General features: G+C 33.2%; 4 protein-coding genes across 4 annotated transcripts; 3 read left to right on the forward strand and 1 right to left on the reverse strand.

Annotated features, from left to right (window-relative positions):
* Nucleotides 1-1,802: 1,802 nt before the first annotated feature.
* Nucleotides 1,803-4,245, forward strand: LOC149907464 (uncharacterized). Its single transcript, XM_090103375.1, has 2 exons — nucleotides 1,803-1,911; nucleotides 3,854-4,245. Exons 1-2 carry the CDS (start codon nucleotides 1,851-1,853, stop codon nucleotides 4,168-4,170), a joined length of 378 nt encoding a protein of 125 aa, XP_089959501.1. The 5' UTR covers nucleotides 1,803-1,850; the 3' UTR covers nucleotides 4,171-4,245.
* Nucleotides 4,246-7,411: 3,166 nt separating this feature from the next.
* LOC149907465 (uncharacterized) lies at nucleotides 7,412-8,368 on the reverse strand. The gene is made up of 2 exons (XM_090102424.1): nucleotides 8,295-8,368; nucleotides 7,412-7,949 (listed from the first exon to the last, which is right to left on the reverse strand). The coding sequence occupies exons 1-2, from the start codon at nucleotides 8,353-8,355 to the stop codon at nucleotides 7,597-7,599; spliced, it is 414 nt and encodes a 137-aa protein (XP_089958550.1). The 5' UTR covers nucleotides 8,356-8,368; the 3' UTR covers nucleotides 7,412-7,596.
* A 1,005-nt stretch (nucleotides 8,369-9,373) lies between these two features.
* LOC149907466 (uncharacterized) lies at nucleotides 9,374-11,455 on the forward strand. Its single transcript, XM_090103329.1, has 2 exons — nucleotides 9,374-9,469; nucleotides 9,667-11,455. The coding sequence occupies exons 1-2, from the start codon at nucleotides 9,397-9,399 to the stop codon at nucleotides 11,430-11,432; spliced, it is 1,839 nt and encodes a 612-aa protein (XP_089959455.1). The 5' UTR covers nucleotides 9,374-9,396; the 3' UTR covers nucleotides 11,433-11,455.
* Nucleotides 11,456-14,986: 3,531 nt separating this feature from the next.
* On the forward strand, nucleotides 14,987-16,015 carry LOC149907467 (uncharacterized). Its single transcript, XM_090102934.1, has 2 exons — nucleotides 14,987-15,152; nucleotides 15,409-16,015. The coding sequence occupies exons 1-2, from the start codon at nucleotides 15,083-15,085 to the stop codon at nucleotides 15,729-15,731; spliced, it is 393 nt and encodes a 130-aa protein (XP_089959060.1). The 5' UTR covers nucleotides 14,987-15,082; the 3' UTR covers nucleotides 15,732-16,015.
* Nucleotides 16,016-17,103: the final 1,088 nt, after the last annotated feature.

Raw genomic sequence — 17,103 nt, forward strand, 5'->3', positions numbered from 1 at the left:
ATTTTTTTTTAATTTAAAAAATAATGGCTAATGAGTAATTTACACTATTTACATAGTGAGCAACTTTACATTTTAAAGGTAGAAACTACAATTGTGCAATATGTAAGTACATAAATCCTGCTATAAGGCTTCCTTTGACTTCTGTTGTGATCGATCATTTATGAGAAATTTTAGTAATGAGTGCTATGTTTAGCATTAATCTATACTAATATTATAAAGCTGAAGAGTTTGTTTGTTTATTTGTTTGAACGCGCTAATCTCGGGAACTATCTACAGGTCCGATTTGAAAAATTCTTTCGATGTTAGATAGCCCATTTATCGAGGAAGGTTATAGGCTATACATATATCATCACGCTACGACCAACAGGAGTGGAGCCACGAGGGTGAAACCGCGCGGAGCAGCTAGTCAATAATACAGTTTTTAACATAGTATAACATAACATAGTAATTAAGAAATAATACTTACAAGTGGACCTCTGATGTTCTATTAATAAATAAATTTGATGACTGACCGGTTGGCTTGGTTAGTAGTGGCCCTGCTTTCCAAGCCAGAGGCCGTGGGTTCGATTCCCACTCGGGGCAAATATTTGTGTGATGAACATAGATGTTTGCTCTGTGTCTGGGTGTTAATTATCTATATAAGTATTTATTTAAAATTATATATGTATGTTTATCAGCCATCTGGTTTCCATAACACAAGCGAAAGCTTAGTATGGAATCAGATCGTGCCGTGTGTGAAAATTGTCCTGAAATATTTATTTATTTATTTATTTAATTATTATTATTATTTAGACCTTGCTCTTTAGGTATATCTACCATGAAATGAATTTCATAACAAAATTCTTGATAACAACTGACAACACTGAGAATTGAGAAAATTATGGTGAAAATGAATAGTTCAAATATATACGGCTAATATTGCTCAGAAATTTATCAGAGGTAATCCCCGTGTATTTCTCTATATTTAACTAAAACCGCAGTGTCAATAAACTTTAATAGCCAAGTACCTACTTATTGGTTATTGGTTATGATTTTAATTCCAGTGGGTTCCGTATGATATTATTTTTGTTTTCCTTCTTTACTCTTCTCGCTATATTTTGTTAAGAAGCTGGCTTTAATTCAATTTATTTTTCGACGTTGTTTAATATTTACGTTTTTAAAGACATATTTGCATAACTTTACAGAACTATAAAAAATATAGTAATACCTTTATTCCGACGAATTTCTGAATAAATAGAAAAGTGTTAACTTATGTTTAAAAAGTTATTTTTCAACCATTTTCAAGACACGAACCCCACAGTACTAAATATTTTCTTTATATTCATAAATCTTTGACTGATACTGTTATGGTTAAAAATACTTTTCTAGAACACAAAATTATGCTCCATAAAAGAAAAACTGAACCCTAAAAGTCGCCTGGAAACAAACTTAACGAAAACAAACACAAACAGACTGCCAAAATTCGCATCATTACACCAGTATAACTTGATCCCTCCTTAACATATCATTACCTAGATGTGCCTTACGGTTTTACCAGAATTACTCCTATCCTATTGGTCTTAGTGTGATGATATACAACCTATAGCCTTCCTTGATAAATGGACTATCTAACAGTGAAATCATTTTTCAAATCAGACTCGTAGTTACAGAGATTAGCGGTCAAGCGAACAAACAAACTTTTTAATATTAGTATAGATTGAGCGGTGTCGTCTTACACTGGCCAATAATATAACTTGTGATGATGTGGAATCTATACTAATATACACATAGCTGTGAAGTGGAAGTATTGTAGTGATTACATATAAATTGAGGCATCATGTTCTTTGCGTTAGTGACAGTGTGATAACAAAATGAGTCGGTTAAATTTAATCTGTGTCTTGATTTTGGTAGTCCTTGGAATAAGCCATGCAGGTACTTTTTAATTGATTTTAATAAATACAAATTGGGATAGAGTTGGTATCCAGAATCCAGACTGTGTACAATAGATACTTATGTTTACCTTTAAATATTATCTATTCAATAATAATGTTACTATAGCCTATACTGGGTGTAATCGTTAAGTGTGCACAGGCGATTATTCCGTAACTATTGCAGATATCAAAAATCTTTAAATTGATATCGAAAGAACTGAACCCAATGAGTAAAATAGCAATAATAACTTTTTAAGAATAAAAAGAGAAATCAGTTTAATGTTTTTTGATACCTGCAATAGTTACGGAATAATCGCCTGTGCACACTTAAAGATCACACCTGTATATTACAAGTTTCCATTTCTATTCGCCTTTAGGGGTACCTAGTGTTTACGAATTGACAAGACTCTCAATATTGCGTTAGTAATTTATGCATCTGTATTTGTAAAACCATTTTTTGTGTAAATTATTCTGAAATACATATGCATGTATACTTAATTAGACAGCATGTAGAGCTATCACTTATAATGTTCACATGGTTTTACGTCATAATCAATAATTATGCTGGGGTAATAAAAACAACTTAAAAATAATATTATCACATTATTTACATAGAATTTAAATAGTTCTTATCAAGTAGGAAATAAACGTCAATACGTACGTATATTTAGATGCAAATTTTATTATTGCACGCCTCATAAGCGAAGCGTTGAGGCGTGCTACTGTCACTTCGCGCAAAACATCTGATTTTTCAAACTTAAAATGTCTTTATGTATCATACATTGCACTTGTAAGATAATACATACACACACATATTAAGAAAAAACACTATTTTTAACGTTCATGATATTTTTGATGTCATTTTTGTTATTTAAACTAGTTAAAAAACAGTTTAAAAAAGTTCTGTCTTGGACGTCCGTGTGTCTGTATGTGCGGATCCTTTTTCTTGTTAACACGATAGCGACCGAAATACTTTACTAATCGAGTCTTTTTTTTTCTCTTACGCTTGAGTATGCTCAGGAATAGAACCCTTTCATTTTTCAGGGTCTGATTCGATGTGGTTTAATTGTTATTAAATAAACAAAAATAATAATTAATAAATATTTATTAAAAAAAAATTATGAGGCGTGCACTTTTGGATTTTCCAAATTATTTTAATTTGTAAGTGGTATTTTTTCGTAGTGAACTACAAAATTTTCCCAAAATATTGGTGTCTGAAGGTTTATGATCTTGATAAAAACTCTGAAATCTCATCTGGCAAGCTTTAAACCAAAATAATATATAGCATAATATAATCTATCTGCATCCGAAATTCTATTTATCTTGGCTAAAGACCATTCATTTTCAAATCCACCTCTATACAGGGTGTCCCACTATTGGTATACTAAGCGCGAAGGGCCTTGTAGTTTTGCATACACTGATCACGTAAAAAATACTGAAACAACAAAATTACGTCAAAAATTTTTTGCTAAATTTTTCCTGAAAATCCATGTTTTCTTCTCTAGCTTCATGCAGCCGGTATATACCGCTTCTCTAATGTGAGCATTTTGTCTATAAAAACATAATCTTAAACGATAGCTCACGTGCTGGTGGCAAAGTTGGGCGGGTTGCTTGTTATGGGTGTAGACATAGAGTTTTAAGAATTCATCTATTTGAAAAAAAAATGCGTCTGGAATTTTATAAGTATTTTTTACGTACTCAGCGTATGCAAAACTATAACCTCCATTGAGCTTAGTATACCAACAGTGGGACACCCTGTATATACTTTCAAATGTTAAAGCCCATGGCAGAACATTGCGCCTTTCAATTTTAAGGCGGCCATCGGCCAAACCTTGTTTTATAATGCAAAATAATGCTATATTTAAACTAAACTTACTATGACATGTATAATTGTACACCTCTACCTCTACCCACAAGTTGACATTATAATATTATCTTTACAGCTCGGGTAGCCAGATCTCCACAGTTTGGAGGGGCCAGTGCAAGCGCCCAGGCAGGAGCTTTTGGTGGGAACCGATTTAACCCCGGCCCACCTCGTCCCGGTTTTGGCCAAGGCGGTTTTGGACAAGGCGGTTTCGGACAAGGCGGTTTCGGACAACGCGGTTTCGGTCAAGGTGGTTTCGGACAAGGCGGTTTCGGCCGTCCCGGTTTCAACCGTCCAGGAGGTGGTCCGTCCATTAGCATTTCGAAGAGTGTCAGCATTAGTGCAGGAAGAGGTGGTGCGCAGTCGAGCTCCAGTGCTAACTCCTTTGGCAAATGATCAAATTGATGTATAAGACTGTAAAACCGTCCGAATTTGTGATCTTTTTGTTTTTAAATAAATAATTACCTCCTACGTTGTGTTTTTTTACTTGCAATATATGAGACGTAGGTACACAATTACGATTACTTCCTGACTATTTCACACATAAAACATGTAGAACAAAATTTGACGAAACTATGTCTAAATATGTATAAATGTATTTTTTGTAATTATGTGTAATCAAATCGACTCGAATCATAATATGTAGGTATATAGAGACTTGATCAATAATCAAGATAAAAATTATTAATATTAATAAATGCATTATTTTAAAAAAAATATACAAGGCTCAAAGTTTAAGAAAAGGGCTTTTGTGAATTACCCAAATGAAGATTCAGCTAACATTTAAAATATCTGTTACGTAGATTTTTCTTTTTTTTTCAAATTCGGTCCCCGCGCTCAAGGCCCGCGATAGAAGCTATACAATAGTTTAATAATGCAATAGATTATTACAGGAATGAAGGTAAACACGAATGAAGGATAATTACAAAATGAGTTCTTGCAGATCATCGATTAAACCTGAAACTATAATCGCTTCCACATAGGTGATACAAGAATCAGCTCACAACATTTAATTCACAATCTAAGTGAAAATATATGCACTATCTACCCAAGTAACCACTTTCCTGTTAATTTTGATAAAAAAAAAACAAATAGCTGAATTTGCTGCTGAATTTTAAAAAAATTCTAGATATTTTATTTTCATCATGGTGGCTGTCATTTAGAAGTACATACTTACCTAGTAACTCAAGGATAGACTTCCTAAATACAATTAATAACAATTATTTTAAAAATAATACCAAATAAAAACCTTAAGTACGATTTTATTACGTTTTATCGTTTTAATTTCAGTACCTAATACATATTAATCTAACATTGTTGTTGTATAAAATGGAAGAATACTTAAACTTATATTTCAGTTGCAGCCAAGTGTTAATAAAATGGGGCATTTTAAATTAATTTGCTTAATATGTTTGGTGATTTTGGGACTTGCTCTTGCAGGTGATAGTAGGTAATAATGAGATATTTTGATATAAATTTTGTGTTTTTCTCATTTGAAATACGAGTAAATATTATATAAATAGCTTTCCACCCGCGGCATCGCCCGCGCAGTCAAAGAAAAACCCGCATAGTTCCCGTTCCCGTGGAATTTCTGGGATAAAACCTATCCTATGTCCTTTCTCGGGTATCAAAATATCTCTATACCAAATTTCATGCAAATTGGTTCAGTAGTTAAGGCGTGATTGAGTAACAGACAGACAGACAGTTACTTATTACTTAAGCATTTATAATATTAGTATGGATTAGCAACAGTTCTCAGTTTAACGAATGCCTTGATTTTTTGCTGTTTTGTTGTTCTTTCTTATGTTTGTTTATTTCCAGTCCCTACTTGGCCCGACGATTAGAATTCAAGAAGTTTTCTAAATTTTTAAACTTGTTCTTAATTTCCATAACTTAAGATCAGTATTCTGATTTTGATTTCTGAAGACCTTTCTATAAAATATTAAATAAAGAATAATATTCTAATAATATACATTTGCCGATGTAATTACCTCGTAAGTTGTGGCGAAATCATACAAACCCTGCTCATAAAAAGTAAATATCAATGTGACGAAAGATTTTATTTCCAAGTTCCAGTTTCATCAACTGCTCAAAATTTGTCAATTAATTTATGTTATGTAACGTGTAACTATTTGTATCAATTCGTTGTAGGTGTGCGATTACCCCGATCACCTCAATTTGGTGGTAGACTGGGTGGTTCTGGTTTTGGGCAAAGAGGTTCCGGCCAAGGAAGTTTTGGAAGTGGCGGTTTCGGGCAAAGTGGCTCTAGGGGAGGCTTTGGAGGCTTCGGAAAAGGCGCTTTCGGCAACGGCAGTTTCGGATTAGGTGGTCTTGGAAAATAAATAGCAATGGTGGTTTTGAAGGAGTGGATAATTTGAAAAGCTCACAAAAAATGTATTTATAACATAACAGTTTCGATTGACTTTATTGATTTCATTATTTAAACGGTCTAAAAATAATTGTGTAATATGTGACAGAAAATTATTAATTAATAAACGTGTAAAAGATAAAAAAAAAATTTTTTATTTAAGTAGGTACCTTTGACCTTATTAACCTACTAGTGGTCCGCCCCGGCTTCGCCCGTTGTACATATTTCGCAATAAAAGGTAGCCTATGTCCTTTCTCGGGTATCAAAGTATCTCCTTACCAAATTTCATGCAAATTGGTTCAGTAGTTTAGGCGTGATTGAGTAACAGACAGACAGACAGAATTACTTTCGCATTTATAATATTAGTATGGATGGTTACATTTAAATCGATTATTTTTGAACGTATCTCGTTTGAAACCTGTTGTTACAAAGTCATTTTGTGTGAGTTAATAATTTCAATTTCTTAAAATAAGGAGTACATGTAAATATATTTGATTTATTAAAAGTTTTAAGAAATACTTTCTTCAGTTTGCCTTTTTTAACTGGGTTACAAATAAAAGAAACACCGTCTTTTTTATGTCGACATATCCCAGAGGAGATACAAAAATACTACAAATAATATTTCAAGTTCAATTCTTATTAGAAGTGCATAATTATAATGAAAAGGTGACCTACATTTGTTTATTTATATAATTTGCTAAATATTTCAAGGATTTGTACAAATTAATACCGCGAAAATCCCACAGAATTGAAAAGCAAACACATATACCTATTGGTATTTGTTATGACGTCATCCACAACGTCTGAGTGCATTATAATTGAACTGTACTTGAAAACCATTTACATAGAACACCCTCGCATATGAAATTAGCACATCTTACATTACAATGTTTATAATTTAGATTTATATTAGAATGAATGAAATATATTGAGTTACAAAATATATAAAACTGTTTCTAACAGAACAACTAGATTTTTTTTTGGAATAATGCGATGTTTTTATCACACAAATGATAATAATATTAACTGGATGAGTTTTACTTAGTTTTTGTAACATTTATTAAAATGTATCTACTAATACAATAAGTCAACTACTAATAAGTCAAATAATTATCAAATAATCAGAGGAGACCAGATTTCAAATAAAACTCTGTTAGTTTTTTCATTTTCTGTCTTTGTTTCAGATTATAAAAATAGTTACATAGGTGCTAAATTTTATACATGGTAGGTTCAAAGGTTCATAGGTAAATACTTTAATAAATAAAAAGCTTTAAACATTTTATACATTTATTAAATAACATTAGTATCACATAAAAACATATTATTATAATATACAACATGTACAACGTAGTTTAAAAAATAAATAAAAAATACTGTATCTGTTAGCCGAGTACATTATTAAATCAATCATCTCAATCGAAACCGTTATGTAGTTCTCTCATAAATCACTCAATTTATCCTCCAAAACCCCGTCCAAAACCACCTTGGCCAAAACCGTTTTGTCCAAAACCACCGTTGCCAAAGCCACCCTGTCCAAAGCCCCTTTGCCCGAAGCCACCTTGTCCACGACCTTGTCCGAAACCACCTTGTCCAAAACCCTGTTGTCCGAATCCACCTTGTCCAAACCCGCCGTTCCCGAAACCACCTTGTCCAAAGCCGCCATTGCCAAAACCACCTTGCCCAAACCCGCCATTGCCGAAACCACCTTGGCCGAAACCGCCTTGGCCGAAATCGCCTTGGCCGAAACCACCTTGGCCAAAACCTCCTGGTCTACCACCAAATTGAGGAGATCGAGGTAATCGTACACCTGTAACGAAGTAATATTTATATACCTCGTAGTAATTATTACACGAAATAATTTAGACACACGAATAAGGATCATTGGGAAACTTAGCTGACATTGATAAACGGATTAAATCGTTAATTTAAAGTCATTTAAATCTTTGCTTATTAGGTCTGTGTTAAATGTATATCGATTATATTCACATCCTTTTTAATAATTTATAGGTAGGTTCTTATAAAATGAGATAAGATTATTAAGAACAGTGAATTGCTTGAACAGTGAAGCTGTGCTTATTAATATCACTTCCAACTAAGGCAAAACTCCATAACCAATATCAATAATTCGATAACATCTTATTAATATTATCACCTGAAAGAGCAACTCCCAAAATCACCAAAAATGTTAAACAAATTAAGTTAAAACGCGCCATTTTTAGTAACACTTGGCGGCGACTGACATATAAGTTGAAATATTCTCTCGTTTTATACAATCAAAGTTATTAGAGTGTGTATTGCTTGAACAAATATTACTAGAATTGAAACGAAATAAGATAGTAGGTTATATTTTTATTTTTATTCTTTTATTTTAATTGTAGGTAATGTTAATCTGTTCTGAGACTGAGAACATACTAGAATATAATTTTAAGCGATCCTAGAACACATCGCTTTGTACATAATTGGAATTAAGAAAAAATTGTGGGTTATACATAAACCAAATTTATAACTAATTGTTTTCTGTCAGAATAATTAGAAGTTTTTATAACGAAGTTGATCTTATTATAATATGGGCTAGCTTTGGTTAGTTGTTTTATAACAAATATGTATTAAAATGCATCGACGTGAATCTACCTTCTGCTAATGTCTGTTAATTAACACGAATGAAATGGACATCAATTATTTCTAGGAATTTAATTTTAATACGAATAATTTTTTTTACTAAGGATAAACAAGATTGTTGAGAGGATTAAGAAGAACTAAACCGACTTAAAAGAAAAATAAAGTCAAATTCTGATGATGGTTTAACTGATATTTGGAAGAGTGACCTTGTCAAATTAAAAAAAAAATAATTAGAACTATCCTATTATTAATGCGAAAGTACCTATATTTATTTCTCTGTTTCTTTCATGTCGTATTAATGGATTTATGGCTAGAATTTGGAGGTCAGAGAGTGATATAACCTTTCATTTCCATGGGAATTTCCTTTCACTACATGGTCGGAAAATCAGATCTTAATAAAATGAAAAAATTATAAAGCGGGTTTTTCCAACCTTATCAATTTATATACATTTTAGACAAATCTAACAACTCGTGTGAGTTTTCTTAGACCGGTGTTATATTGACCGTGTTTATTATCACTTATCAGGTTGACTAAAACTAAATATTCTTGGAAAGCAGGATTTGCCTATTTATGCTGGCTATAAAATGATAGCATCGAGCTGTACTAGGTCAGACTGCACAGCGATCTCAACAAGATGACAAAATTGAGTGTGTTATTTTTAACTGTAGCAATTTGTGCTGCTCTTGGAGCAGCGCATGGATATCCAGGTAATTGCAATTGTAATTACTTAAAGTTTATACAATGAGCCTTTTAATAAACGCTGAGAGTAATGACGTAGTTAACTATGAAGCTCCGAAAACACCAATATGTGAAGTTTACTTTAACTAATTATGTCTATTTTTTATAGATATGTACTTCATTATGTCAGTATATATGAGCTTTAATACAATTAATTTATTTTCAGGTTTCCTGGACCACCCACCGTTACCGCCACCGCCGCCTCCACCATTCCCATTCTTTCACACGAAGAATTGGAGCGGAATAGCAAAGTCTACTGATGGCCGTGCTCAAGGAGTATTTAGTGGAGCATCTGCTTCTGCTAATGCTGGACAAAACACTGGAGAGGCCCTATCATTAGCATCTGTTGCACCTGGTGGGCAAGCTGAAGGATGTGATGAAGACCAATCGGGTCAATACAATATTCAGTCCGGTGGTGCTTTTGGCGGATCTGAAGGAGCCAGTAGTGGAAACGGAGGTGCCGCTGGTGGTCAATCAGGGGGTGCCTTTGGTGGAAAATCTGTAGGAGGCGGTTTCGGAGAATTCTCTTCGTTCAAAAAGGTCAAAGAATCCCACTTCAGTTTCAAAGCTGGAGGACAGAAAACGTTTGGCGCACAAGGTGGATTTGCAGGACAAGGAGGAAGCCAAGGTCAAACGGATGGTTTTGGTGCTACAGGTGCTGGTGCTGGAAATAATGATGCTCAGTCACAGGGACAGGGCGGTTTCAGTAGTTCTCATTCTGAAAGCTCTTCCTTTGGTCAAGGTGGTGACGAAGGTCAAGGGGCTGCGTTGATTAACGGTCATGAATCTGAAAGTGAATTCGGCCAACAAAAACAACAAGGAGGTGGATTTGCCCATCAACATAAAGAAGGTGGTGCATTTGAACAGCAAAGTCAACAAGCTGGTGGATTTGATAAACAAAGCGGGCAAGGTGGCTTTAATCAACATTATGAACAAGGACAACAAACACAACAAAGTAATGGATTAGGACAGAGTTCTGGAGCTGGACAACTAAATCAAGTCGGTGGATTTGGACAAAATCAAGGTGGAAGTGGTGCTGGATTTGCTGGATCTTCTGCTAGCAGCCAAGCCTCTTCTAATTCTCAAAGTGGTTTTGGTCTATCCGGTCAACAGCAACAATCTGGATCTGGTTCTGGTTTTGGTGGTCAAGGTGGTTACGGATTCGGTTTTGGCCATGGCCACGGTTCCCAGAGTGGCAATTTAGAACAACAAACACAACACAGTAGTGGCTTTGGACAACAAGGTCAACAAGCTAGCGGAAATAATGGAGGATTAGCTGGTTCGGGTGCGAATAGCCAAGCCTCTGCTGCTGCACAAGGAAGCGGATCATCAGGACAACAACAAACTGGCTCTGGCAGTCAAGGTGGTTTTGGATTCGGTTTTGGTCACGGTCAAGGTTCCAAACATGGATATGGAAGTGCTCAAAGTGGTGATTTTGGACAACAAGTTCAACAGAGCAGTGACTTTGGACAACAAAGTCAACAGGCTTCTGGACTTGGTCAACAATCCAGCGGAAATGGCGGTGCTTTAGCTGGCTCAAGTGCTAACAGCCAAGGATCTACACAAGGAGGCTTCGGATTAGGTCAACAGCAAACCGGATCGCAGTTTGGCGGTCAAGGAGGCTATGTATATGGTCATGGTCACGGCTTTAGCCACGGTTATGGAAGCGGTAACGGTTTCGGAAGCTCCAAATACCAGGCAGCTGATAGTAATGAACAAACAGGTGTAGCTAGTGGATCGCAGGCTAGTGGATCTAGCTCAGGTAGCAAGGACGTATCTGCATCACTTAGTGGAGCTCTGAACCTCGCTTCACAAGGGTTAGAGTCAGCGCAGAACGCTGGGTGCAGTACTTGCGGTGGTAAAGGCGGTTATGCCCTTAGTAACGCTAGGAGTCATAACGGCAACGCAGTCGCCGTTTCTATCGGGGGTTAAATCAATGTAAATTGTTGTGTTATGTTGTAATAATTATTAATGAGAATAAATCGCTGTTTATAAATTTATTTTTATTGTTTTGATATGCCTTTACTCTATACCCATTTTAAGTTACATGTCCAGTTATTATGTCTATTAATTCAGCAACATTTAGAAAACCTTTTCTCTTAAAATATAATCACACAGAATTACATTTTTTTATTTCAAAATAAGTACTTACTCATAGTATTAATATGTAATAAAATTTTAAAGAATGTTTGAATGGTAGTAAACTAAAAATTTAATACTTAATTAGTAAAAAACTTGATCTTCACTTCGAGATTACAAAAAGAATGTAGTAAAAATTATCTCAATTTTTTTGTTCATTGAAATGTAGGATTTGCATCACTTACAAACCATAATTATAAAATTTTGGCGGCTTCCCTGTATAATTTAATTTTAAATTTTTTTTTGTTTAGTTAATATAAACTTTATTGAATTTTCTTTTAATAAAATTTTCATTATGAAGAATAAGATCAATGGTAAAATATATAAAAATATTTTCCCAAATATATCCAAATAGCAGCAATAGCTTATAAGTTATACATTATTTCCATTACCTATAATTATTGAAACAAAATTACAAGTTATAATTTCTACTAGCTTTCCGTCAGCGGCTTCGCACGCGTAATCAAAGGAAAACCCGCATATTTCCCGTTCCCGTGGGATTTCCTGGATAAAAAGTATAATTTCAGTGTAATCAATGTTCAGTAGTATTTGCGTGAAAGGGTAACAAACATACACACATACACAAACATCCATCCTCACAATTATTTTTCGCATTTATGAATTACTAGCTGTCCCGGCGAACTTTGTACCGCCCTGTCAATGAATGTTTTGTTAATACCTTTTAGCTGAACTAATTTAGGCTTTGATGAACGTAATACAATGATACAAAATAAATATTTATATGGATTGATATGTAATAGTATTTTATTTTATTAATTCAAACACGTCTCAGAGAAAAATGACTGAATTTTAATAATTTGTGCAGCATGGATTAACTCTTTTCATTCTTTAACTGTTATCGACCACGCCATCGTTTCGTTTCACTTTAGTTGTGATAATAATTTTACCATTATCATTGGGCGATCGACGCTGATACAGTGGGTAACCATCGTTGCCTGTGATGGTCTCTGCCATCAATTTTCGTGGATACCTTTTGGTACACTCACTGTCAACTATGCATGGTGATTGGTGGTTGATGATGTCACACGGTCCATGAATCATATTCGTGATAACAACGTTATGTCGGTCTAGATCGGTTTCAGGATTAGCAATCCCCGCACACTCATATATTTTATCTGCCCGAATCCTTTCGACTAACCAAATTCAAATGTGTGCATGCTGCAAGCCAGATTGTTGTCATTCGATTGAATACATCCATCATTGAATAATCCCAAAGATGTGTTCCATTAATGTAACTCATCAGTGATCGGATTTTTTGCTTGAAAACACGTGTGGTGATGTCGTGCCGATCACTTGATATTTGTCCGGGAAGCAGCAGTTGAATAATTTCCATCCATTTCGGATTACATATAAATGTAATGTATAAATCTGGCCGACCATAATGACGAACATATTATTATGTCATTGCATCTTGCGCATATTCACTTGGGCTACCTGTGTAGGTATGTCGCCGGTAAAATAATCAATAGACCAACATATTCTGCACCTTCTTCTGTGCTAATTGCATCGCATAAATGGATGTAATCTTCAAAACGCAATTTAGCTTGTTTATAGCAATTTGATAGCAATATTGTTGACGCAGTCGACGAAATCGCAACAAATAATTGTCAGAATTTTTACATTTTTATAGAATTTTTTGAATAATTAATCGAACTAAACTTCTTGGTTAGTTTCCCCACAAAAATACCTTATTAATTTCTGAAAACACGCGTAAACACAAACATTTGAGGAATTTTTATGTATCTGCTTTTATTGCACTTTTTAATAATTGATTTTAAAATAAATACAAACGATATTTATTCACCCTTTTTAATTTTTTATTATTTTACACATAATACATTTTTGAACGCATGAATGTCAAACATTATTTTCCGTATTTGACAGGATTGACAACTAATGATTGACATGTACGAAAATCAAAATTTTGGGAAAATATTTATTCGTCTAGTTTTTGTTGTTTTTATGATTTATTCTTCTTTTCTGGACGGAGACAAATCCAACGAATCTAAAACCATGAAAATTGGTTCAGTAGAACTCGAGTTATAAGTGTTGGAACATACAGACTTTCTTTTATATATATAGATGATATTAGTAGATAGGATTGGCAATAGCCAATAATTTTACAGATGTTATCGAACTTTTTTCCCTTATTTTTTTAGCACAAGAAGAATTAAGCCAAGAATTTTATTTCGTTTCAGCCGTGGGACGTCCACTGCTGGACAAAGGCCTCCCTCAAGGATTTCCAGTACGACCGGTCACCGGCGGCCTGCATCCAGCGGCTCCCTGCTTTCCTTTTATTTATTTATTTATTCCTTCCCTCCTCCAGAATTGTATTTATCATTTTTTTATTTAGTCTAGGGGTGTTTCTTTTTTGATTCCAAAATAGTATAAATACGTTTCTCATTAAGGTCAATGAATGAAAAAATAGATCTAGATTGTATAATTATTACCAGGGTTAGTAGTAAGACGTGTTTAGAGTAATTATTATAGGATCATCTACCTCTAAATATTACGAAAGTAAACTAGTAAACTTCATACAAATTAAACGTAAATCAAATCGGTTGTTTGTTTAATAAATAAAATCTTAGCAAAGACACTTTATAAACAAATTGCCTTTATATTGACGTGTTGACCGTATTCAAGATTTTTTTTGTAAAACAAAACATTTTATAGACAAATTAAAAATAACAAAACAAATTTTATAGAGATGATACTTTTAATTATAGAAACAATTTTCCTTACAATCCTTATTTCTTTTCCTTTAATTTCAAACTCCAACTCTTCATCTTTATACATTAAAAGAATTTTATGATAATTAGTAATTACTATTAAAACCCTAAATCCTACCCCTACCCCCTATATAGATATTAAAATATTATAGTGCCCCATCACCGCCCGGATATGCCTTGCGACAGTTTTCTCTCCGTAAAAACTGTCTTTACAAAAATATAAAAAGTAGCCGTTTGGTCGAGCCGTTTTTGTCGAGATTTGCGCTTAGGGACACATTTGATTTTGTATTTAAACATGTTAATTATTTAACAATCTAATAATAAATTAAGTTAACATCTCCTTCCAAAGAAGAGATACTTAAATCTTAGTTTACACAGTAAGCATTTCATAAAAATTACCCAGAGCTGTCGTAGTCAATACGGATATTACTATATATAATTTTGTAGTTTACATTGGAAAATCCTTTTTAAATCACTAATTTAATCGACAAACATTGTACAACAAACATATTACATCAAAAACAAACTTTGAGGATATGTAATCTGATTTAATATCACTTTACATTTTTTATTATCATCTAGGCGTTATTAGGAATTCTTAGTAAGACTGTCAATTTGTCTAATAAACATTGTTGAAAGGTATAAAATTTGTTGCATCTCCGTTATTTTAGCATATCTCCGAAACACACCAGAATGTTGAGGTTAGGCTTTTTATTTTTCGCGGCATTTTATGTGGCCAGCTGTTTGCCCATAGATAATGATCGTAAGTTTTTGACAGTTATATATAATTTAAATACAGATAATAAAAAATATTTAGGCGATATTTTTATCTGACATTTTTATTTGTTCACTTTTATAAACTGCTTATGAATATAAAATTAATATGAATTAATTTTCGATTGAGATAACCAAATATTTTTTTTAAATAAATATTGTAAAATTTTAGAAAATCATAAACAATAATAAGAAAATGTTATAAAATATATTGATATTTCATAAAAAATATGTTTATTTTTTAGAAAGCATCCTCCTTAACCGCTTGCAGCGATCTACTGAAGAATGTGGACCAAATGGACACCCTCACCCACCATTCTGGCCACCACCACCGCCATTCTGGCCACCAGGACCTCCTCCACCCTGGCATCATAGATTTGGAAACAATTGGGGACCTGGATCACAGAATTTCCCACATTCTCAGGACTTAAGACAAGATAATGAAGACGATTTTGGCAAATTACCCTGTGATAATTGCAATGGCAATGCTGCTATAAGTAACTCTAAAAGTGACTCTGGAGATGCCATCTCAATAGCAATTTCGAGGTCTGGGAAACCAAAGACATAAGAAAAACGATAGAGAATTGTCACACCAAATTAACTAATAAATGACGAACGAAAAATAATATTAATAAATTATTTCCGTCCGTTCCTGAATATAATAACAGAAAAGGCATATATTGTTTCAAAAACTAGACGAAGCTTTTGTCACCATATCACCAGATCTATTGGTGAAGAACAAAGTTCCTATCAAAACCAGTTCAGCAATTTTGAGGATTAGCGTAACAGACAGTTTTTTTTTATAATTCTTATAGAATATTATAACGTATAATTTTAAAAGAATTAATTAAAAAGGACACTACAATATTATTTATAAGATAGATTTTAATTATATCTAATAATATTAGGTTTTAAATAAATAGGTACAATTGTTACAAAATATCTGTTTCTTTCTTGTTTTTTTTTCGATATCGCACCTGCCCATAAGAATTTTGTTACTGAATGATAAAAAAATCTATCAAATTGAGAGCAATCTTATAAAACCATAATTACATAATAAATTATTAGGTTATTGAACCCGCTGAGTATCTATAAACTTCATAAACTAGAGTTAGCATATCGTTAGTATTCAAGGCAAATAATTTTAGACATTTATTATAGTGTTCCTGATTTTATTACTAGTGCTTAGTTTTTGCTAGACTTTTAATTGGTCGAACCGTTTTAATGTTATTTTCTTAGAAAAAGATAATTTTTTATACAAGATTGCACAGTAATTTGATACGTTACGCTACTCCATGTGAAGAATGATAAATTTCATAATATAAGAGTAGAGACTTAGACAATATTTACAGTTTTATTGCGTTTTATTAAGACCACCTCCTTGGAAGTTGATACTGCATAGTTTGGTAGAGACAAGTAAAAAATATAAAAATATTTAATACACACTGTTTGTATCCACATCCTTTTCATAACTACGTTAGCTTACCATCTATGCTGTAAAACACCTTTATCAAACATGTGTTTTATTAAATTGTGCCTTCATATAAAAAAAGTTAGAAGTCAAATCGTTTCGTTTCTGCTTTTGTTTACACTTTTAATTGTATACATATACGATATTACAGTTTATTCAAAAACGTGTTTTATATAAAAAATAATAGAGCACGAAGCCCATTAATAACAATAATTCACACAAAGGAAAGAACTTCTTTATATTATTAACAGAAACTCGATAGTTCGATTTTGCGTGAATCATCAACCAGTTTCCATAAATCTATTATTTGCCGTTCCAGTTAACTCATCAATTTATGCAAAATTATACAATCTAAATAACATATGTGAGGACTTTTTAATTAAATAAAAATGTCTTCCGCCTAATATTCCATATAAGGGTATTTTTTATACTTCCGGAGGAAGTTAGCTTTAAATTTGCAATTTCAATG

Source organism: Colias eurytheme, chromosome 6 (genome assembly GCF_061535395.1).
Source record: "Colias eurytheme isolate Ceu_HAF_F1 chromosome 6, ilColEury1 Martin Lab GWU primary, whole genome shotgun sequence".
Lineage (NCBI taxonomy): Eukaryota > Metazoa > Arthropoda > Insecta > Lepidoptera > Pieridae > Colias > Colias eurytheme.